Below are 24,011 nucleotides of genomic sequence, written 5' to 3'. Positions count from 1 at the left end.
GAATGTGGTATCAGTCAGGAAATAATTCATTCAATATTAATGTGAATCTGGATCAGGTGACAGATGTAGAATTTTTCACTTTCTCCAACATTGCAAAACTTTTCAACATTCTCGCTGATTCAGTGAATTTAAATGTGGCTTCATAACGGGACTGTTGCGCCTTGGCAGAGGAATTGGCTCTACCGTCATGCTCGTATTATATAATTTCGAGATATAAGGGGTTTCACAGTGAGATTTCTCAAGGAAACTGAACTAATGTGACTTGTGCTCAGAAACATAATCAATATTGGACATGGAATTTTCAGCAATTTAACATTGAGGTGAAAGAGCAAAAATAACTTTAAATTGTATAGGAACTCTTCCTTCAACAGTGTGCACACTCCAGAGGTGGGAGCTGGAGGTGTGTGGGTGGGTGGGGATCTTGTCAGTGAATGAAGGGATAAGCCGAGTTTGTTTTGGATGGGGGGGACAAACGGGGGGGGGAAGAGCTGCAGAGGGAGCACAGACCGTGAGAGAGTCAGCGGCCAGTGAGCGAGCTGCAGCTGGACGGAGCCACGGCACAACCATGGTGAGTCTGTGCGCAAAAATCTCTCCCTGGTACACGGTGTAAATGCTCGGATATGATTTCAGAAAGCTAAAATTCAACATGTGTGATCGTCAGGGTATCAGATAACTTAAACACTCTTGTGATCAAAGGTGAATAGCAATGTGCTCAATTATCCACTCGTGTAGATGCTCCTTTGTTTTATTTGACCATCTAAAGACAGATCATATATTAGATGTCTTATCCTTATCACACTGACGACTGGACATGTTCTGGTGGTCATTAAGAGTGGAAATTGAACACATAAAAGGTTGGTGGTTGTCCAAAGTAGACGGCATTGCAGGTTTTTGTCATTCCCTCAACTTGAATCATCTCTTTTTACGCACAGGACAATATTAGATGAACACAATACATTAAACCTGCCTAACGTTTTTGGATGTGATTTCTGCTACAAGCTCTCAGGGAGCAGTCCCCTCACCGTCCCTGGCTAGAGGACAAGCATTTTGTTTCAGAGGAAACTCATTCTGGCACAACACCGGCAGGGAAAGACACTGTGCGTCTTTGTGCGGCCGGCGCGGCAGCTCCTCTGCGGGCCTGCACTGTTGATCCCCGGGGGGGGACGCACACAAACAGTCTGGCCCAAGGAAATTCCTCCGTCTCTAGTTTCTTGGCCCCCTTTTCTGCCCAGGGGAACAAAAAAACTGGCATGCTGCTAAAATATCAAGGGTTAACATACACTAGCACACATCAGCTTGTTTTCTACCTTACAGCTGACTTTCAATGCACATGAATGAATGACTGAAATTCAACAGAGGTTTCGATGCCGATTCCTGCAGCCACTGGTCTCTGACAGGATTTATCGCAGCAGGTTTTGTCCAGTCAACATTTTGAGAAATTTCAGAGTGTGGAGCTGCGAAGCTTTTCATGTCCATTCCTGTGGATCAAGACTGTTGATCCGACATGGGAATGTGGTTTTAAGGCATTCCAGTGAAGACTAGAGCAGCTCAGTCCGACCAAAATCACACTAATCCCCAGAAATACAGAAGGATGGAGATATTCTCAGTCAAACAGACATTTAGTAAGGAAATGTGAAAATATACACACCTTTCTCTGACAGAGGTTAGATGAGGCTAGACCCTGTCTTATCCTGGGCATCATTTAGCTTTCATCATCACAGGCTTGTTTTGTATCACAGTAATCTGTCCTGTAGTTTTTTGTGTAATCTTGTTTACAAACAAACCAAGCAACAAACGGACAGGGGTGAAAAATAACCTTCTTGGTGAAGGTAACTAACCATTAGGGAAGTTAGAAACTGGCGTTTGATGCTGAAACAGTGGATGGATGGATACACTGCCAAGGGCCCTAACTCGCAATATCAAAGAGAGTGATGATTTTCTGGATCCACCCCTTTGTCTGGATCTGCAAATTCAATTAGTTCCTTCTTGGCCCAACATTTCACAAAGTTTTGTCGAAATCCGTCAAGTAGTTTTTGCACAATCCTGCTGACCAACCAACCAACGAACCCACCAATCAATAAGTAAGCAGTACATCTATTTGTTTAACAAAATCAAATCAGAAACAGACACTTGTTTGTAAAAATCCACATTTGTATCTACTGTGTCACCGAGCCTCCTTGGAGAGTATCAACTATGAATGGCCACCACGTGAAGTCGTCTGAATGAAGTCACGGCTGTTATTTCCCCTCCCAGACGCACTCCCATCTCTGTCCTGACACCCTTTGGGTCCCACTGCTCTGCCTGCTGCTCCTCTGCGTCCCTGATGTACACACAGCTAAATGTCCACAGCAGTGTGTGTGTGACCAGATCCAACTCACTGTGACCTGCATCAACAGGAACCTGACCCAAGTTCCTCCTAATGCTGATGAGGTTTCTTTTCTCACACACACACTCAGCAATTTCTACAGTATCTTTAGTTTCCATCTTATTCCGTTTATTATGTAATCTCCCTTTTCTATGTAGATCACAGTCAAGTTAGATCTCCGAGGCAACGATATCCAGGAACTTCCAACTGGGGCTTTCAAACACACGCCCTACCTGACGCACCTGTCGCTGCAGCGCTGTAACATCCGCACGGTGAAGGAGGGGGCTTTCCGCGGCCTCGGTCGCTTGGTTTTCCTCAACCTGGCCAACAACAATATTGAGATCCTCTACCAGGTGGTCACCCAAATGCAAATTATACTATATCTCCCAAAAAAAAGACTCATGTCAGCATCACGCCAGCTGCTGTACTCACAACCCTCCTTTGTTTCATCGCCACTTGCTCACATTCTTTGACTGGATCAAGATAAAAACATTTCTCCTGTCTGTTTGGTTTCATGAGACCAGGAGTCGTTTGATGGTCTGTCATCGCTGAAGCAGCTTATGATCGACCGTAACCGCGTGGAAGAGATCCAGCCTGGAGCTTTCTCTCAGCTGGGATTCCTCAACCTGCTCTCCCTTACGCACAATCAGCTGGTCTACATCCCCAACATGGCGTTCCAGGTGCATGCACAGGAACATTCACAAGACGTATGCAACATTTGAATGTCTTGTTTTTGGGACATTGAATAAATAGCCAACCTCTTCTCCTTCCAGGGCTTGCAGAACATCAAATGGATGCGTCTCAGTCACAACTCGCTGAACTACCTGGACACTGAGGCCTTCGCTGGTCTGTTCACACTCACCCGTCTCAGTCTGGACCACAACGAGCTGCAGTTCTTTCCCTCTGAGACCATGACTAGGTAGGCCACTTGGTAAGCTGCCCCGTTCAGACTTGGTCCTAATGTCCAACCTGAGAGATCTGATCACAAGCGGACAGCTCTAAGTACAGAAGTGAACGGATCCAAGACCCAATGAGGACACGTTTGAGATCTGATCTCCACCGCTTGAGTTTTAGTGGCGTCTATTCTCAGCCATAGAGCAGAAATCTCATTATGATGTGAAGGAAACATTAATGTCTGTGGCAAATTTCATCATAATCCATCATAGAAATATTGATATTTGCCTCAAAACCACAAAAAGAACCTTCTAGTGGCACTAGAGGAAAAGTCAGTAGGCGTCATCCTCTAGGGGCCATGATTTATTCACGGCAATCCATCCAATAGTTGTCAGGATATTTAAGTCTGGACTAGAGCGGTGTACTGACTGACTGCACACACTGACCAACAGACATTCATCATAATCACTATGCAACTGGTTTGGCTGAGAACTGAAGTTCATCTCACAGTTGTCTGCTGTTTGGGAAGGAGAGCCCATGATCAACAGGTCTATTCTTTTTTTTTTTTCAATAAAAACTTAAGAGAAAATGTTAAAACTATTTTCCACAATTCTCCCTTTTGCTATCCAGACTTCCAGGGGTGACTCGTCTGGATCTGAGCTATAACCCTATGACGTACCTCGGGGAAGAGGCAGTGTCCATGGCCAAGCTTGCCCAATTGTTCCTTGACCACATGTCCCTGCAGGACATGGCCAACACAGCTATTTTGAAATCGCCCAGCCTCACCCACCTGGACATCAGCTACAACCAGCTGCGTGTCATCCAGCCATTCTCGGAAGGTTCCCCGAAGCTGGCACGCCTCAACCTGGCTGGGAACCCCATTTATTGCAACTGCTACCTGCGTCCGCTCAGGTACAGCAGACCTTTAACCGACAGCTTTCCGTCATTTATGTGGCACAAATCCCCGCTCTGACTTTTGGTTTCACTTCACTACAGGGAGTGGGCGATCCGTGGCAAGGTTAAGTTGATGGGCACATGTGGGGGACCAGCCCATTTCTCTGGAGAAAACTTGGAAGCTGTCTACCCTCAAGAGCTGCGATGCCAGAGTCAGGAGGCCATGCTGAAGGCCGAGTTCGAGGAGGCAACCAGGATCACACCACCACCCACTGAAAGGCCACAGAACAAAGTCAAGTGTCCGGCCAACTGTGTCTGTGAGGTGAGTGGGCAAATATGAAGATTTGATTTGAGAAATTCACGACAAAACAAAATGTTAAGAACAATTGTTAAACTTTTTGGGAAACGTTTTTGCTTTCTTGCTGACATTAGAAGATCAATACCTCTCTCCTGTCTGTACTAGAGTGTGGCTCAGCCCGTATTTTTCTTTCCAAAACTAGACAGACACTTTGTTTTTCGGTCCAAACCTGACCTGAACCCGATACAGTTAATGTAATGTAACATGCGTGATTATTACTTGTTTTCCCTGATTAAAGGCATGTGCAGTGTAAACAAATCAGCCCAACCATGTGGCGGAGCGCACCCAAACCTGAATATCATTTCAAAATCTATATCCAGACTTAGACAGGCCCAGGCCGGGTATCCACACTCAAGTCTTTTTTACTAAAGTCAAGGCTAAAACCAGCAGGCACAGAGCTTATATTAGCTCCGTCCACTTTTTAGTTTGCTTTGGCTTCACTTTTGGGGAGCTGACGTATCGTCTGAGATTAAAGACAATTGAGCACTGAAATCAAATGACAAGCTTTGTCCCCTTCTGTCCTCTACATTCCCGTTACCGCCATGTTTTCAGGCTGAGACGCACCATTCTTCATGTGAAAATCGCAGTCACACCAAAGTTCCCCGGGGTTTCTCTCCCAACACGCGCCTCCTCGACCTGCGTGGCAACCACTTCCACTACATCCCTAGCAACAGTTTCCCCGGTGTCGCCCAGGTTGTGTCCCTGCACCTGCAGCGCTGCAAGATCGTGGACGTGGAAAGCGGCGCTTTCAGTGGGATGAAGGGACTGATCTACTTGTACCTGTCAGAGAATGACCTCACTTCCCTCAGCCCTGATGCCTTTAAAGGTCTCACAGAACACTCCTCTTTCACATTATTACGACTTGTATGTGTGTTAATGCTCACTTTGACTTCCTGTTGTCTAAATCAACAGGTCTCCCCCAACTGACTTACCTTCACCTGGAGAAAAACCGCTTCACCAGTTTCCCCAAAGGAGCCTTCAAACTGGTGCCCAGCCTGCTCGCACTTCACTTGGAGAACAACGCTGTCACCAAGCTGGAGTCAGGCATCTTGACTGGTGCAGAGGGTCTCAGAGCTCTCTACCTCACAGGGAATGCAATTGATCACATCTCGCCCAGGGCTTTGGACCAGGCCAGCGACCTTGATACTCTCCACCTGGGAGGAAACAAGCTGAAGGAGGTACCCACCGAAGCTCTGAGCAAGACGGGGAACCTCAGAGACCTGAGGCTGTCTGGGAATTCAATCCGCTGGGTGGGTCCAAACACTTTTCGTCCTCTGGAGAGGTCACTGAAGGAGCTGTATCTGGATAACATGGGGCTCGAGAAGGTGGGTGGCCGTTAGCTAATTGTTACTTCTGGGTTCTTTTTCCAGACGTCCTGAAACCCTTTTGTCTATTTCTAATTTCTGACGGAATCACTGTGACTCTCCAGATGTCGCAGAACTCCCTGACAGGCCTGGGTCCTGGGTTGAGAAGCCTCTTTCTGGAGGGAAACCAGCTGGAGGAGGTGCCTGACCTCCACCCTCTCACGTCTTTGGAGGTCATCAACCTGGCGGGCAATCCTCTGATGTGTGACTGCCCTCTGCTGCCACTACGCTTGTAAGACAACTATAGAACACTGAGAATACGCGCAAATGATTTGGGTTTGACCAACAGGAGTTTCGAAAGCCTGAACATTTTACCATAGGTGTGTATGCAGCTCCTTAAAAGGCAAAGCATGTTTTGCATCTACAATAATTATCATCTTGCACAGTTCTTAATATTTTAGTTTTAAGGCTTGCTAATTACACATTATACCCAATAATCCAACAACGTAAAAAGTGCTATTGTCAACACAAATTACCAATCTGTTCTAGTGAGTGCCAGATGTTTTTCTTTAATAACCTTCTTTTGGAAACGTGAAGCAAGAGAAGGGTTTGAAATGATGGAAGTCAAACCGTGAGCTCTGTGGCCATGTGTGAGGCCCCCCACCTTGTGTCTGGACATTTCTGATATAATTTCACCTTTCCTCTTCATCTAGGTGGATTGAGAAAGTAAACCTGAAGGTACGAGCCACCTGTAGCAACCCCCCTGAGCTGAGGGGTCGCAGGGTCAAGGATGTCCATGCCTTCAAAGCCTGCCCCGGTGGAGAGAGCCTTCCCTCCACGCCTACAGTCACCCTAAAGCCCGCTAAGGCACCCAAGGCAACCAAACCCAAGCCAATGCACCTCACTGGCCTCAGGCACGTCAAGATGCTCAAAGCCAAACCCAAACTTCACAAGACTCCGAACACCAAACAAGCAGCAGCCAAGAAAACCAAGAGCGTGGCTTGAACCCACAACCTTCGACTTTTGCCTGGCTTCGGTTGTTATTCTTCTGAGACCACAGCTTCAAATAACTGACCACAGTCAAAAGGTTGCGAGGGTAAACATTGGATTGAACTCACTTAAAAAACTGTACCAGCTATGACACCTCCCATCAGTCAGTATGCATAAAACCTGTACAGTATTTTTTGCTGTCTAATCAATACAGTGTTGTAAAGGGGTTAAGAAGTGTTTTTTTTTTAGCCAGGAAACCTTGAGTGAGCACACATGCTCTGTCAGCACTGCCATGCTTCAAACAATAGATCCACATCCACAGTTAAGGTCATGTGGTTTTGACCAAAGGATTTCAGGTCATCAGTAGCTTGGTTGGAAGTTTTAGCAGGAAGTAAACAAAGTGAAGGCCGTTTGCACAGATGTTAGCACGCTGCTTTTCCATGATTAAAATCAAATACACTTTATGGCTCATTGCTCGTTATCCTTAACCACGACAACAAATCCTCAAGTCGCAGTTGTAAAGATCATTAAAGAAAAAGTCAAATCATTGAATGGAGTACAATTTTTTTAAATCATACATTGCATATTTACAAACTGAAAAAAATAAGACAAAACAAATATGTCTTACAACCCAAAACGATGAAATATATATTTTAGTCATAATTCATCAAACCATGAGAAACACATGGCATCTGTGTTTAGTGGAACCAACATGGAGAAAGCAAGGTAGATTCAAACTGATTAGGATGGTACTTATATACAAGATGCAGTCATTTTGAGGTCTATGCTCCACTGTTGAAATCTGATATTGGTTGCAATCATTAACCATTTTATAAAAAAACTGCGTGGGTTTGTATGGTTGTGCAGTAAACAGACCTGTTGCTCTAGTTCTATCTCTGATAAAGCAGCAGCTCAATAAGTTGCTGCCCCCGGGAATTCTGGGACCTGTAGTAGTGGCGACCACCAGTAGGTGTCGCCAGATCAACTAGTACAAAGATCTCCTCACTAACCACGAGCTCTCGCTACTAACGTACATTTTGCTCTGTAAACATCACAGTCTGTTTCCTCGAGGGTCGGGCGATATGGCCAAAAACTTATTCAAGAAGATTTTTTTCACATCAGTCAATATAATTATCACAATATCATAATGTCCCAATTATTTCATTCAAGTTTACAGAGTGATTTTTTTCTCTCCTGCGTTAAGGTTTTGTTTTTAAACTCTTTGAGCAAAAACTTGATAAACAGCAAAAACTTATACTCGATATGAGGTAGATCAATAGTGTGTTCTACCTCCACACTGTTTCCACAATGCATAAGCCTGATAGTGTTATTTATTGGACTTTGTAATATTGCGATAAATATTGATGTTTTATCGCCCTAGTCTCCTCTTGGTCTTTTCACTGCCACGTAGTCTTCATTGTACTCCATCACTAGGGTCGTCTTTGTGTCTCCATCTTTTCTACAAACTCCTCATCTCTCCATTCCTCAAGCCTCAACCGCTCCGTGCTGCTCTCCAATACTTCATCCATGGGTCGGTCGTTCTCTTGGCTCCGCTCCTATTGGTCTAGTATTTGTCTTTCTCTATCACTCTGCACCATGTTGCTTTCACCAGTGAAGCTCACTTCTGTTGATCCTGGCTCTTCAAGTCCATCTTTTGCAGCTTTATTTTTCTCTGTCATTACATGTGCTTTGTTTTCCAAGCGGTTCTTTGCAGGCGTGTCATGTTGTCGTGACGTACTTGGTTGCCTTCCCTCCTCATGTTTGACTTGTCGAGTTCTGCCTGGAGGATCAGTAGGTATCTCCATTTCCACCTCCTCCACTTTCACCTGCACTGCAAAGACTAAAGACAGAATTAAGTCAGGCCGTAACCAAAATTGTGTCATGCAAAATGGGAAAATTGAAGAGCATGTTCATGGGTTTGTCCACTTACTCTCCTGCTCCTCTGGCTCAGTCTTGGGCTGGATGAGAGGCATTTTAGGGGGAAGACTGAGGTCTAACAGCCCTGAAGGACTCTTACTGCCGCCGACCTCAGCCTGCTGAGCAACATCATCTTCAGCATGTTCATCAGAGAGCCTCTTCCTTCCATACCTCTTTCCTTTAGTAAGAAAAATGTGGAGGTGAAGGAGCGGTTTCTCATATTTCTTCATATGAGAGAAAACACTGTTCATTTCTGAATCAGAACGTACTCTTCTTCCCGTAATAAAAGTGCTTGCATTTCTTGTTCCGTACCACCTCGTTTGTGATTAAATCAACTGGAAAAAAGAATAAAACACCCATCACTTTTATATATGTAACAAACACCTCTGCTGTACAGCACTGATAAGCATCCTGCCTTGTTTTACTTTATTTATTAGCTGACTTTACAAGTTTAGCAACTGAATTGAAGTTCAAACAACATGAAAATGTAAACACCTCCATCAGAATAGACTGGCTTAGGCACGGACTGTAAATAAAGATGGACGACATGACTGCGGCCCAACAAAGCACCTTGATCGCCACCCGGTGGCAGACTGCAATATAGGTTATAAATCCAGTCTCCTTCATGTTATTTGATGGGACAGAATAAACTAAACTTACTTTTCCAGTATTGGATTTGATTTGATTTGATATTTGATGCTATAAAAACAGGGTGAAACTTAGTGATTGTCAGCTAAGACTGTCTTAGTCCAGCTTGTGTATTGGCGTGTCATCCATCTTTATATACAGTCTGGACTTAGGCGGATTAACCCAGCTGACTGCCCTGACACTCACTCTACATATTGAAGCACTAAGGGCTTTACTATAAATATAAGATAGTTACCGAGTCCAGGAGGCGGCTGAAGCTGGTAGCCCATGAGCTCACACCAGCCCACAGGATAGATGTCTGGGGACTGGTGGTCGACCCACTGGTCGAATTCATCCTCCCAACCGTCAAAATGCATGAGCAGCAGGCGACCCACACAGTGCTTGACGGTGGCCACACATACCAGGCGTGGCTCCATCAGGTCCACTGCCTCCAGCTTCATGTTGGCATGGAAACCGTGACCTGGATAGTCCTGATAAAAGAAACTGCATGTTTGAACTTATAGAAAGATTGCACCTTACGTATTTGGATGTATACTTTTATCAATAATGGCATATGGCAAAAAAACTTTTGGTGTCACAAAACAGAGAGCACAATTTCAAATGATGCACTAGGTTTGGACTTCCTGTCTTACAGCATTTAACAGTCGTGCCGGTGCAGCTTTAGCGTTGGTCTCTTTCAGGTATTTTTCCCAGGTGAATGTCTGAGAGTCGTAACCTGACAGGAAACAAAGACGTCTTTCATGAGCACAAACTAACACCAGCAGAGCCCAGTACACATGTTGCAAAGACAAAGTGTGAGCTCCATTACTGCAGGAAGCAGCGTGTGGATATGCATCACATGGGGGTGTATATATTTACCTTGAGGCACGGTGAGAGGGATGTTATTCTTATTACAGAAGTCTACAGGCATGATAGCATGAGAGGACGCGTGGTAACAAAACCAGTCAGAGCTGTTGTCAGATAAGGCGCCATCAATACCAACCATCAGGTAACCATCTAACAGCACCTGGAGAAGTCAAGGAGGGCCGAGTTAGAGACACAGAGGAAACAGACATACAAAATGAAGAGACAACAGTGTAGGAGTTCAGATTTTTACTCTGGTGGCAACGCAATTTAATCCATAACTGTTCAAGGAGAACCAGAAAGTTGTCTTGCCTTGCGCACAGTGCTCACACAGATGTTTCCCAGATTCAGAGGATCAATGGCCTCCAGCTTCATTCCTTCTTCAAAGAAACTTCCCTCCATGTAGACGATCCTGGGCTGCAGATCATACAGTGGTCAACATGAAGTAACAATACAAAGCCTGCAGAGGTAGCAAGTGCAGATTATCCCAGAAGAATTCACTATCACCAATTTGGTCCACCACAGAAGTTGTGTTGTTGTTAGGTTTGTCTGTCTGTTAGCAAGATAATGCAGAAGCTACTGAACAAAGGCTCAGGGTGTGGTATGGGAAGAACACATTAACTTTGCAGCAGATTCGATAGAGTGGACGGATCCAGGTTTCTATTAGCAAAAAAATTATAATAATCAGGCATGTGTAGAGTGTCCATATCTTTTTACATCCCGATCCAGATAATACTCTGGATTTTGTGTGTGGGAGGGCGTGATACATTCAGTAACTATAGAGTAGGATATTCCATTCAACTATGGTATATTTATCTGATAAGATAAACGTTATTGATCCCATGCCAGGGAGATTCACTTGATACAACGGCATAGTCAAAACAAGCTGAACAAGGGAGCACATGAAAGTGTAAAAATAGAATAGGCAATAAAATAGAAAAAAATATATATAATAATAATTCAATATGCAGATAAAGTGGCCAATGAGCAAGGTATCCGCTCTCAGTACATTCTAATTTCAATCCGTCATCAAATATTGAGCTGTGATATATCACAGTTGACAAATGCCTTTAACGAGATTTTTCTTACCTTTTTAAAGAGCAGGAATGTGTAGTCAGAGTTATGCCTTAAACCACCACCAGCACTTGCTATAAAAAAGAAGGAAAGACTATATATTATATTTAACTTAATTCTTTCAATTATTAGCGTGTGTCTCTTGTGTTAATTGTTTTATTGTATTTCTAAAACTGCTTTCAGACGTGCACTAAAGTGCGGACATTTTCCTGAAAGTTTCTGGAGGGGCTGTATGTGAGACATTTTCCTGCCAGTTTTCCGTCTGAATGTCTTGATAATCCTTGACTTACGTGATTTCATTTCATGACCCATTTTGCTGGACCAGCCTATCGGGTGCAGGAGGGGACTCCACATGTGGCACCAGAAATCAGCAACGACATTGGCGGGGGCGTCACTTTGGTCCGCGTACACCAACCGCAGACGGCCACCGATTATGGAGTCTATGGCGGCCACGCGGGTTCGGCTCACGTGTTTGGGGTCCACCACCTCCACACCCATGCCTAACTTAAAAGAGGACTTCATGCTCTCCGACAGCTGGGAGAAGGTCGTAAGAAGAGTGATAACAGGACCGAGATGGGGATAGTGTTTTTAATGAAGTCTACACTCTTTACATATATACCAACAGAACCAGAATCAGAATGTAAATGGTTTTACCTTTGCGAAGAAATCCACAGGTAAAGTGTTGGCGCCCACCAGCTTTTTCATCAGGTATTCTTTCCAGTCTGAAATGTTCTGCTTCACACCTATGGACACACACAATTTGTCAAATGAGAACATTTTTTATTGTTAATATATTTGATGTAGGCCAGTGGCGACACATTTTAACAACTAATTATTAAAAACTTCTCCTGTCCATTGTTATTTAAAGCAACACTATTTAATAGGAGATTCAAATCCAGTTTGATAGACTGACTTGACTTTTCCTGTTTCATTCCCACAGCTCACCATGAACCTCTCTTCTTGCTCTGTGCAACTTTGGTGAGTGTGTCCAATCTCCTGTGAGAAGTGTGTTAGTGCCTGATAGTCACAGCCTAAATAGCCAGAATCTGTCCCAACAAGTTCAAGAGTAATACTGAACTGTGGATCAGTTTAAAAAGACTAAGACTTAAAAAGAAGTCATTCAAAACCAGCATTTATCTCCAATATTCAGCGAGGTCCTATCATTGTATTTTATCCAATTTTATTTTATTATACTACGCAGTTCAATCTATTTTACTTTAAAAAAATATATTATCTTTCCTTTTCAACTTATTTATTTACATTTTTGATACATATTTATACTTTTCATTTCTTTTAACTCTTAATCTTTGCTTTATCTCTTTTAAACTACGTTTAATCTTTTGTGATTGCTGATGGTTTTAATCTGTGCTTCGTTTTCTGTTTATTTGTCTCTGTATTGTTTTTTAATGTCCCTGTACAGCACCTTGAATCTACCTCTGTGTATGGAAGGTGCTATATAAATAAAATTGCCTTGGCTTCTAAATAGGAAGAATTCTAAACAGAGTAATACCCACTGTTCAGTTCAGAGAGAGGGACTACGCAGGCTTTATTTTTTCTCTTCATGAAAACTACTTAATGGCTTGGGCATGGAGTTCAACAGAATTGATTACCACATGTGGCTGCAGAGGGCGCTGTTGCACAGTAATCCCTAACAGCCCACTGTGTGTATGGAAGTTCAAGGCAATCTGACCTCAGAAATTTATTTTTGAAACCAGGCATTCACAGAAAAGCCCTGCTCCCTGTGGCATACAGAGATTACTCTAACATGCATTTAGCCATTTTTTGGCAACTCTGACCACATTTACTATGACAATCCAGCATTGTAATATTATCTTTACTGCTGAAAATAAGAAAAAGCTAAAAAGGTCCCCGTTAAGTGTTGGTCCAAGCAGCACGCTAAGTTCTGTGTTCATATGACAGTGCAGGTCAGATTTGAGTGAATCCTCACCCTGAGGTGGCACCAGCAGCTTGCTCGTCATGGCGCACCATCCAATTGGCTTCAGCTCTCCTGAAACGAGGCTGCACCAGAAATCGTGGCTGCTGTCGTGCTCAAAGCCTTCATATCTCAACAGAGCTTTGTATCCTGGAGGGGAGGAAGAGGAGGAGTGCTATTATACATACCATTATAGAGAATAAGAAAATAAATGTATTATTTTAAAGAAACCAACGGCTGAATTGTGTGATGGCCTGTTTAAATAACTGACAGACAGTTGTACACACCTGCAATCTGGATAACAGTAGCGATCCAGTAGACTTTACTGGGCAGGACAGCGTTGGTGTTCAGGACTTCCACCTTCATCCCTAAGATGATATCGTCCCACTGGGCACAGAGTGGAACCTGCCGAGCGGACGGGCGGATATTTCATCACAGATCATCACCTTGCTCATTCACTATTTTACAGGAATTGTATTCTCAGCAACACTAACAACTTATTTCTTATGTTTAATCAACTTTTTTAGAAGTGCAGTGGATTTAATACAAATAAATCAGGTATTTAGGAGAAAACTAATAATAATAATTTGTTTAAATATATCGAAAATAAAAATTAGCTGCTCAAAGCCAGAAGCCTACAATACCTTTTCTAGTAGATCAGTATCTGGTGTAATGTACATTCAGGTCCGTACGCATTTCCATAACTTTTGGGACAGTTGCAATTTTTATGCCATTTTAATTTAACTCAAACTGAAATAAGGCATTAACCATTTAAAAATTACAGCCATTTTTCCCTAATGTCCCTGAATCTGCCTCTGTGTATGAAAGGTGATATATATATTAAATTGCCCTGCCTAAAATAATTATAAATATTGGAACTACATTCAATACTTAGATCGAAATAATGTCATTCATGCAACATGTTGCGCATTATGGGTTTGAGTATAGATTTTACAGAACGTAAACCACCATTCTCCACCAATATTAGAGACAAAAGCCTGAACAATTATCATCTGTGAGTAGAGTAAATAGTTTCTGCACAGCACTCACGTGTCTGAAGCAGGAGACAGACGCAGCCAGGGATGTTTCCTTCTCCAAGTAGGTGCCCCAATCGAAACCTGATGGTCCTGTGTGGAAAGAGAGGAATCATACAAGCGAAGCAACATGCTTGATTACTGTAATATTTCCAAATAACCACCAAATACCAGTAAAGATCAACTTTTCCTGATAAATATCACCAGTCAGAATTAACAGAATTTAACACATTGGACACTAATTGAAAATCTATTCTTCAAGGACAATGATTCTTCAGGTGACAGTGGTAGAGTGAACATTTCAAATGTTCATGCCGATATCCTTACTTCAGTCAGACAAAAAGGATTCTAGGGTTTGGGGTTTTAATTTGTCGTTTGTGTGTGGAGTTGATCCATCTATTGCATGTGTTTCTTTTCTCCTTGTGTTTTGTATTGTGAAAATATAAAAAGTAATAAAACCTAAGTCATAGGGAAAATATCACAAACATATAGGCTGCAAAGCACATGGCCCTGTTCAGATATATTCCTCATTATAGTTGAGCCGGATTGAGTTTGTCTAGTTTTGATTTAATATGAGAGAAACTTTATAACTTCATTGAAACAGAAAATGCACACCACATCCACTTTGAGAAGCCGCTGTTCCACAAACTTGTGCATCATCATTTTCTGTTGTTAAATTTAGAGAAAGCTAAACCTAAAACCAGGAAGGTGAAACTCTTTAGTAAAAATGTAAAACAAAGAATATGAAACGTTGAATACACACCAACCAAATATTAAACTGATGTGTGTTCATGACTAACTTCCACTGGTGCCCACCAACAACTGCAAATTTATCATAAATCTAGGACCTTCAAAAGGTATATGGGATTTTTTTTTAAAATGAAAAATAGTCCTTGTTGTGCATGCCTGTGTGTGTGCGTGTGAGTTCAGTTACTATTCAGTCGTGTTGGGGTTGGAGGGGCCTTTCTTATCACAGCAGCTTTTTTGGAGGGGGGTCTACCCTGAAGAGGAGCACAAAAATAAAGACAAAATAAAGACAATTGTAAGTCGTCACATCTTTCTCATTGTTGTGTCCACTCAGCAACGGAAACAATCACTGCCAACAGCCATCAGACTATTGTTTTTAAAGAATCTTTATACTATGAAGGATTAAGTAAGTCAAGATACAATAAATGTGGTCCAGAGTTAAATCTGGAAATTGTTGTAAATCATTATTAAAAGAGTAAAAATGGCAAAAAAAGATGGAACTTTTGTCAAAGATCAAACTCTGATATATAACAACAATAAATACAATCATAGATTCCCAGTCTTAACAGCAGGTGACAACACACACACACACACACACACACACACACACAAACATATTGTTTATTATCATTGAGAAATAAGACAATGAGTAAAATAAATCAAAGCAAGACAGAGTGATCATAAACAAAACATGTTACATTTAAAGACCTAATTTTCTGTGTTTACTTTTACAAACTTAATACAGCTCAATTGAAAACCTTCAACAAATTTTAAGATGTGGCCGCAAGTGACCACACCCTGACTCAGTGAAGGAACTCCCTGGTCAAACCGTGCAAACACTGTTTTTATTTTTAGAAAATGCCACATACATAACATGGTAACAAACAAGTTCCTCGCTCAGTTTATTGTGTGGGCAGCGTTTCCTCACCTTCAGACGTGCCAGTACCGATGACTTCTTGGAGTTTGATGAATAAGAGCGTGAGCAGGATATACTGCAGAAGCGCTTGCTCTTCGAGAAGAAGGTGCTAAAGGTGCCGTGGATGCCACACATCTCACACACAACTGTAAAAGTAAACAGATATTGTATTAAAGATCAACTAACTTAATTAACAGCTCCTCGAGCATATCCTGAACCCAACTGATTTTCAGTTGGCCAGTAGTGTTTATGTTTGCAAATATGAATAAACAGTGCAGAAAAGATGTGCATTTATGTTTCTTTATTTGTTTGTATTTGACTTTTATTTGTTTTTATTTATTTATATTCAGTTATTTATATTAAGCCTGAATTACATTTATTTATCATAGCAAATTTGATAACATAATAAAGTCATTGGAAATGTTTTTTTAGTCTGTATATCGAACAATATATCCCCGTAAAAATATTTTTGTACTCCCTAGTCGGTGTCAGCCATTAGAGCTGGACTGATATGGACTATCAGACCAGCTCTAATATACAGATGGGGTTTCACTCCTTTTGACTCACATGACATGATCATTAAACTACCCAACAGAAAAATGACATTTTGTGTTACGAAATTTTGTTCTCTCTTCTTTTTTTGCGCCTCACCTGGTCGGTCCTCTCTGCTTTGGCCTCCTTTCTTTATCTCTCCTCCTGTCAGATCTCCTTTGTCACCTCCTCCACCAGCCCCGTCAGAACAACTGGGAGCTAATTCATTGTGTTCGGCCTGTGAAGAGAGAAACAAAGAGGTTTACATCGAGCATGAAAGTGATATATATCACACATATTAAAAACCCCAAGAGTAAGGAACTCTCCCTTTGTCTGCAGTGACCTTTGCTGCTCCGCAATAATAACTACTCACACTAATGTTGCGCTCCTGTGGCTCAGCTGTAATGCCTTTGCGTTGGATAGCAGGCAGGCATTTACCACACCCAGCTCCACTGCAGGAGGAACAGAGTGGACGGACAAACACTGTAGGGGCAGCTCCCGGCTTCAGCTTCAGAGCCCCGGTGGCAGGTCTGGGCTCAAAGTACTCCTTGCCAAAATGCTGGCTGCAGAGGTGAGAGTTGGGTGTGGCGACCCACTTTGAGCGGGTGCGTTGGACCTGCTTCTCCCATTTGCGAAAGGCCTCAGGGTCCTTGGGGAATTTAAACAACGTCACACCATCTTCTGAAGTTTTGCCACATCCATAGGCCACACAGTGATAGGGCATATTGTCTCGCGTTGAACAGGACTGTCAATGAAACCGAGTCCAAAGCAGGACGTACAGTCGGTGCATCCTTACTCCACTTGAGTTGAACAATTTTGTCGTATGAGGTCTGTAGAGGAAAGTAGAAATCAAAGTTGTTTTTTGTTATTGTTACAGACAATGCAATCTATGGAAATCTTTTCCTTTCTAATGTTTGGCTTCTTTTGATCAATGCGTGCTTGAAATTCAAACGGTTTACACTTTCTAATTTTCTTCTGAAAAGTGCTATGTAAATAAACGTTATTAATATTATAGATAATTAATATGATTGTGCACTATAACATAAATGCTGGTCAAAAGGGACAACTTGAGCTGAAGGATAGGTCATTCGATATCTGATTACTGGTCCACTATTTCTGTGTACTAGATGTTACACTACACAAATTCTACTTGAGAGAAATTATGAGGGAATAAAGTGTCATCGTATTCACATTGGAAAAGATAGTTTGTCTAAAATTTCCCATTTAACGTGTAATATCTGAAATAACCTTTACGAAAACATTTGATCATTTTTACTGATGTGTTACAAGTGCCGATGGGGTCAATAATCAGCTAATATCCAATATTGTAATATAAAATCAGTAATTATCACAAAGGTTAAACATATATTGATATAAAGCTCATGCATTGTACAAACACAGTGAGGGGGTGTAACACATTATTGATCCATAAGTATATTATTATTAATGTATAAGAAGATAAGACATAAAATACTTAATAAAAACCAAAACCTTTACTCATGAGTAAAATCAGTCTTTAAACGTAAACGAAATAACAACCTGACATTCATTCAACTATCGAATATTAAAAACATTTTCAAATTGATAACAACTTGGGCCATATCGTCCAGCCCTGGTATCTTATGTGTGCAAGTGACTACAGAGTAACGGTAGATACCAGGTCGGACACAGGCAACAACCAACACTTCAATATATAATCACGGTTATAAGCAAACAGCTCAACAACAAGCGAGTCAAACAATAAACACAAGCGTGACTAGCTCTCGTGCTACTGTGCGTGCGGGCTAATCGCTAATCGTGCTAATAGCAAGTTTATCCAGGTGTAAAGCAGCGGTTTAGTCGACGAGACGTCCAATGGCCACGTACAGAAGCTCATAATATCTGAACACTAGTTAAAGGGTTTTACAAAGTGACCAAACAACCTGTGGAGGAGATGTTGAGCTGAATCTTCGACGCGCACCCGTCGCTATCCTCTGACGTCACTGTCGTTGTCGCGCAGAGAATTGTGGGAGATGATGTTTTAGCAGAATTATAGATGGGAGGGCCGGTCACAAATCAAATGCACAAGTGTTGAGGTGTTAATGCATTTTAACAATAATAAAAGCAGTAGTTAGTCACATTAGTAAATGGAAGTTTTAATAAATAATAAATATTAGCCTTCTTTTTGGTGTCTTAATACCACTTAGAGACGGTGAGCCAGTGAATTATTCACAATAAAAATAGGGGAAATGTTGCAAAAACGTTGAAAAAAGTTTTTTCATCACTGACTCTGGCCTGCTTTTTGCCACATCCATTTAAAGTATTCAGTTCCCAAATATCATCAACCATCCTTCTTTGGGGGAGCGCTGCTACACAAGAGGTCCCTTTCCAGGGGAGGTGGTCTTCGCCTCTTTCACTCCTGTCTCCTCAGGCTTTAACTTCTTCTATATAGGTCCAGGGGAGGGAGAACGAGGTCTCTTTGTGGCCTGTGGAGCTGTGGAGGCTGGAGTGGCTTTGCTGGGCCGTGATGTAATAGAGGATTCCTGTAGAGAACAAGAATGATTTTTATTTTGTTTTTGTAACATTCTCAGCAAGAGCTCTGTTACTAAAAATGTGTACTTAAAACGGTTATCAACAATATTTAATATGTATATCTTATGAGAGAATAATCAATTTATCATAAAGCGTGACAAATGTTACATTGTGTTTTTTACAGGGGTTATGTGCTGGACAATTTCTCATCTGGGCACAGTAACTTCCTGGAGTCTTGATATCCCTGTAACTCCAGGACGAGAAAGACTTCAGTGCATAAGCCACTGTAAAGGCACAACATGTCATTTTTAAATTATGGTTTTTGTGAAGATTTAAAAAAAAAAGAGATATCATTAAAAAACAGCAGAAAACTGTATATTTTGTCAAACAAAGCATCAAATCTTGTCAGCTGTGTGGCAGGGCAGCACATTGGCATGTTTGGCAACTGCCTCCCTCTTTTCATAGTTGACTGAAACGACCATTCCCTTCTGAAACACGCCACTGGTCTTTGCCAGGTTGTAGACTGCAAGGGCACAAAATAAAAATGATAACACATTTTTACACAACTTTGCTCCAGTGTCACAAAACTTAAAGAAGAAGAAGAAGAGGAAGGAAACAAAACCATACAAGTATCAGTAAAGTTGCGGACTTCACAGGTCAGGTCGATATCGTTCTTGTTCCTCATCTTCTTATACTCCTCTGTCAGGGTAAATCCAATCACCCACTTTGTGCTCAGACCCTCCCTGAAACAGAAACAGAAACAGACAACCAACATGAGACGTGAGCGTTAATGCTTTGTTACAGGAAACTGAGAGTAAATACAGAACATCAGAACAAAAAAGAGGAACGAGTTGAAATATGAAATCATGTCCTTAAGTGCTATTGGCCTCCTTGGGTGGAGAGTAGGGCTGCACACTCACATGAGCCAAGGTAATGCACTGATGTATCTGCAGAGCTCCCACCAGGTGTCTGATCCTGGACTCCACCAGGCCCACCCTGAACGAGTGAATGACAAATCATTTACAGGAAGAAGAAAATGCTCCAGCAGCTGGATGTAAAGTCCTCAAACTGTTTTTCATCCAAGGGTTCATCCAACCTTTAGATTGTCTACAAATGTGTTGACATGAATTCCAGTTGTACTTGACTCACCAATCAAGATGCTGCTCCTCTGTAGCAGAAGTTGCTTCCACCTGAAGGTAATCCCTTTGATCCACGGTTAGAACACGGGAATTGATGGTTGTTTGCCTCGCATTGCAGGTAGTGACCATGTGATGGTTGTCAGCTGGGTGACTATACATACCCCAATTGAACTCTTCGATCAGGATGGTCAGCGAGGAGAGAGACACATTGAACGCTGAGTTCTGCTGGGGGTATGCCGGCGTGAGGATCGGCATCAAGTGGTACTGATCACGTCTGTTATACTGGAAATGCAGGTGAACACAGATTCTCATCTTATTATGTTTTAAACTGGATAATACAGAAACTCACTTGATCATGTTTGTATGTTAAACTTTGAATAAAGATCCTGCAAAGGACTTACCATGGAATCCCAGAAGGGAAGGTTGTAGTGGAGGTCCTGCACTACCCTCAGACGAATAGGGATAGGCCACTCCCTGACACAAAACACAAGATTGTCAAATCAAATGATGCTTGTCTACAAAGTATGAACATGCAGTTACATTTTCAGTGATAAAAAGCAGAGTTTAAAAATCACCGAATATTGTGAAGAAATTGAGAAATACTTTATTTATGAGAAATGCTGACACAACTCACCACATGGAGTAGACCCTGAAGAACTTCATCACCAGGCTGGATGCTGTCATGTTTGGATTAACCTGGAAAATTCTGGCTACCAGAATGGCCCAGGATACCCCGCCCAAGAAGCCCAGCTCACTAGAGTAAATGTTGCGTCCTGAAGGGAAAAATAAGGATGAGAAACAAGATTAAGACAAAATGTCAGTTGAATAATGTTCCCTTTTACTAAAGCTTTACGTTTAGTACATATGATATAGTTAAGTTAACCTGTGTATTGTTTATTCCTGCACAACAGAGACTGGCCTGTGGTTACACATCAGCAAATGTAGACAAACCAAACAAAATTTCCATAATAACAATAAACTGAGATTGAAGTTATCATTTTGCACCACTTCACAGAGAGACTTAGTGTCTGGCGTGATGAATTAGTCGTTCATCTTACTTTTGGCCCACAGCTTGATGGCTATCAGAGCGAGCCTGAAGTTTGAGACGTTCGGCACAAGACGGAGGATTTCCTCTGTGACTCTGTAACCTACAGAATGAAAACAAGGGATTCATACACAAACAGCCACATTTAAAAAAAAAAAGGGGGAAAGTGCAAATGAACTTGGAACAAAAATAAATCCATTCGTCTGGTCATACTGCAGCATTCCTGAGCAGCTGTGTATTTGAGTGTGATGTTACCATTGAGACTCCTGGCGGAGGCTTTATCCATGTCCTTCATCCACATGTCGTCAAGAAGGTTGAGTGTGTCACTGAGAGACCTCCGTGGCATCTGGGCATAGACTAAATCAACCTATGAGATACAGAAACACAAACCAGTTATCAAAGCACCAGTAGAGTTTTTAGTTATTATTTTTACTTAGTAGTTATTAGATCTTCATTTACCAATATTGTCAGTCACTTGCACTGGGGAAAAATAGACTTTGACTTGCATGATAATGATAAAAGATGCAATAATTGATTAATATGCCAAACCTGTATGTCTTTGGCCTCCTCCTGGGCTTTGATCTTCTCAAAGAAGGAGGTGAAGAAGACCGTTCTGTCCAGAAATACAGGCCCAACACAAAGAGCATCAATATCAGCACCTGTCGAGGCAAAACAGATTCATATGAGAGTGACATTGATAATGTCACTTGTGAATGTTTTTTGAGTGACCAGATCACAGGACGCACTCAGGACAGACCCGTGCTTAACACTGACCACTTGACAGATGCTAATACCAGACTACATGATAGTGATATAGATTAAAGGCCTGAGGTGGACATATAGAAACCTGACATTTGTGTGGCCTCTTCTTCACTTTTGTGTTTAAGTGGTTGGTTTTTGGAATGGTGCAGTAACTGCTATTTCTGATACGGGCTCAATATCAACTGCAGGGGTTGGAGCTATGCACGACTGAGACCTTGGCATGTTAAATTTAGGCAATGCAAATGACACATGATAGAGATGAACTATATATTACTGTTGTGTATTGTATGCCCAGTATACAGAATTCACATTGCAGATGACAGGCAGAGTTGGAGGCTGCAAGGATTTATGGCCTGGGGCCCCCTGGTGGGTTAATCCAGCCATGGCTGTGGTCCTTGTGGGAACCATACCAGCACACCAGGTTTTATTCCTAGTAAAACATATGCTCCTTTGGTCCTATCCCCAAAGGTCATGATTCAGCGATGTTGAGGTTTGATGATGTTTGATAAAGCCATTTAATTTTGAATGGCAGGTAAGCATCAATGGATGAGGCAACTTACAAAACATTAGAACTGTACACAGTGTCTGCAGCAATTAAACTGTCAGAAAGATGCTTCATGCGTGAATAGACTTGTTATTGTAATCTGTTGCCTAACCAAGTTTTAAGCACCCAGATGGAATTGTTAAAATTCATGGGCAGAGGACCTGTGAGGCCTTGAGACCATGTTTGTAGACAATTTATAGATTTGATATAGTTGGTACTTTCTAATAAACTCTGTGACCTGTTGAATCGCGGAAGAGTTTCTCGTATACAAATGTTTTTAGTCTTATTAGTGACATGCCGATTTTATACTCTTGGCCTGAATCAAACAGTTTTAGGAAAGACAATATAGGTATTCGCTCTTCATCAGGAATCTCGAGCTGCAATATCCAACTTTTTTCCACCACTGATTAAAACAGATTTGTTTCCATCCTTTACTAACTGCTTGGAATCCATGGACAAAAGTTTATTCTAAATTGTAGCATGGAATAAAACATAAAGCCAAGCATAGACTGTATTCAAGGCCTGTTTGTAATCTGTCTACAGTCAATGAAACCGAATTGCAGGGAAATGTAAGAGAGCCTGCCCGTGCACAAGACTACTCATATTTATTTGAACACAGAAGCCTGATGCTGCTTCAAACAAACAGACAATACACGTGACACTGACAAACAATATTGATCTATTGATTTCATTCTGTTTCATTTTTGGGAAACACTGAAGTTTGATAGGCAAAGATCAACCTGTGAATAAGGATGAATATCGTATGGAGCAGTTTTATCAATTAAGAGCAGATTGAGTTTTGCTGTTAATGGGATTTTCAAACAGGCAATTGCTCTTTTATAAGAAACGTACAAAACTGGGCTGATTTTGCACATTTCCTCTGAAATGCTGCATTTAGTGTGTAGTTTACTTTGATAGATCTCGATATGTACTCATCAAAAACTGAAGAAGGTTGAAGCGGATGACTGTTGAAGAGCAAGAACCGGACAGGAGGGTGACAAGTCAAAGAATGAGGCTGCAGCCGGAGTTCACACCGGGACAGGCTGAAGAAGTTTGGTGTGAAGGAGTTTCTGAGTGAAGCAGACAAAGCCAACGAGGAGTGACAGGACAGGGTCTCACTTGATTTAGTGAACGTCAATTCCTGAATGATCAACTTAAAACTAATCACACACATAGAGCAGCTTCCCAGGGCTGGTGTCTCCCTCTTGGTCCGCAGCCCATGACAAGTTGCTGGACTTGTTTAATTTGCAGAACTGATGAAACACTTTGATTTATTGCATTTGAGATAACTCCTGAACTTATCCAACTTTAAGTTTAGTAGCCAAACCTCTGCTTAAAAGAAGCATGAGATGCTCATGATCCTGCATGGGCCACTTCCATCGGAAATAACTTTTTCTTCTTTTACACGCAAAGCCATTGCCAATGATCCACCCGTCCTTTCAGCTGTACATTTGTCAGCCTTATCATCGGTGTTGTTTTTATTTATTCGCATCCCCTCATCCTCAGCCACCAGCAGCCCCACCATCACTTCGCAGGCAAACAAGCGCTCCCTGCCCGACATT

At 41.9% G+C, this 24,011-nt stretch overlaps 3 protein-coding genes across 3 annotated transcripts; 1 reads left to right on the top strand and 2 right to left on the bottom strand.

The window, feature by feature from the left end:
• Positions 1 to 472: 472 nt before the first annotated feature.
• chadlb (chondroadherin-like b) lies at positions 473 to 7,036 on the top strand. Its single transcript, XM_035145255.2, has 11 exons — positions 473 to 568; positions 2,254 to 2,430; positions 2,524 to 2,718; positions 2,890 to 3,045; positions 3,139 to 3,284; positions 3,890 to 4,171; positions 4,256 to 4,475; positions 5,064 to 5,337; positions 5,424 to 5,836; positions 5,941 to 6,107; positions 6,529 to 7,036. Exons 1-11 carry the CDS (start codon positions 566 to 568, stop codon positions 6,818 to 6,820), a joined length of 2,325 nt encoding a protein of 774 aa, XP_035001146.1. The 5' UTR covers positions 473 to 565; the 3' UTR covers positions 6,821 to 7,036.
• A 321-nt stretch (positions 7,037 to 7,357) lies between these two features.
• Positions 7,358 to 18,491, bottom strand: l3mbtl2 (L3MBTL histone methyl-lysine binding protein 2). Its single transcript, XM_035145253.2, has 18 exons — positions 18,371 to 18,491; positions 16,822 to 17,278; positions 16,569 to 16,686; positions 15,930 to 16,063; positions 15,189 to 15,255; positions 14,271 to 14,347; positions 13,508 to 13,625; positions 13,236 to 13,370; positions 11,942 to 12,030; positions 11,578 to 11,821; positions 11,303 to 11,361; positions 10,526 to 10,630; positions 10,229 to 10,376; positions 10,003 to 10,085; positions 9,606 to 9,840; positions 8,992 to 9,057; positions 8,736 to 8,900; positions 7,358 to 8,645 (listed from the first exon to the last, which is right to left on the bottom strand). The coding sequence occupies exons 2-18, from the start codon at positions 17,170 to 17,172 to the stop codon at positions 8,362 to 8,364; spliced, it is 2,478 nt and encodes an 825-aa protein (XP_035001144.2). The 5' UTR covers positions 17,173 to 17,278; positions 18,371 to 18,491; the 3' UTR covers positions 7,358 to 8,361.
• A 163-nt stretch (positions 18,492 to 18,654) lies between these two features.
• LOC118100913 (poly(A) polymerase beta-like) lies at positions 18,655 to 24,010 on the bottom strand. Its single transcript, XM_047338424.1, is given in 11 exon segments — positions 18,655 to 19,482; positions 19,587 to 19,702; positions 19,880 to 19,955; positions 20,109 to 20,380; positions 20,500 to 20,572; positions 20,733 to 20,871; positions 21,157 to 21,246; positions 21,399 to 21,510; positions 21,619 to 21,690; positions 21,693 to 21,802; positions 23,899 to 24,010. Coding segments are annotated over 10 exon segments (1,110 nt in total). The 3' UTR covers positions 18,655 to 19,482; positions 19,587 to 19,648.
• Between the last annotated feature and the right edge of the window lies 1 nt (position 24,011).

Source organism: Hippoglossus stenolepis, chromosome 21 (genome assembly GCF_022539355.2).
Source record: "Hippoglossus stenolepis isolate QCI-W04-F060 chromosome 21, HSTE1.2, whole genome shotgun sequence".
Taxonomy (NCBI): domain Eukaryota; kingdom Metazoa; phylum Chordata; class Actinopteri; order Pleuronectiformes; family Pleuronectidae; genus Hippoglossus; species Hippoglossus stenolepis.
Note: the sequence above shows the minus strand (reverse complement) of the source record. Positions and strands in the feature narration are given on the sequence as shown.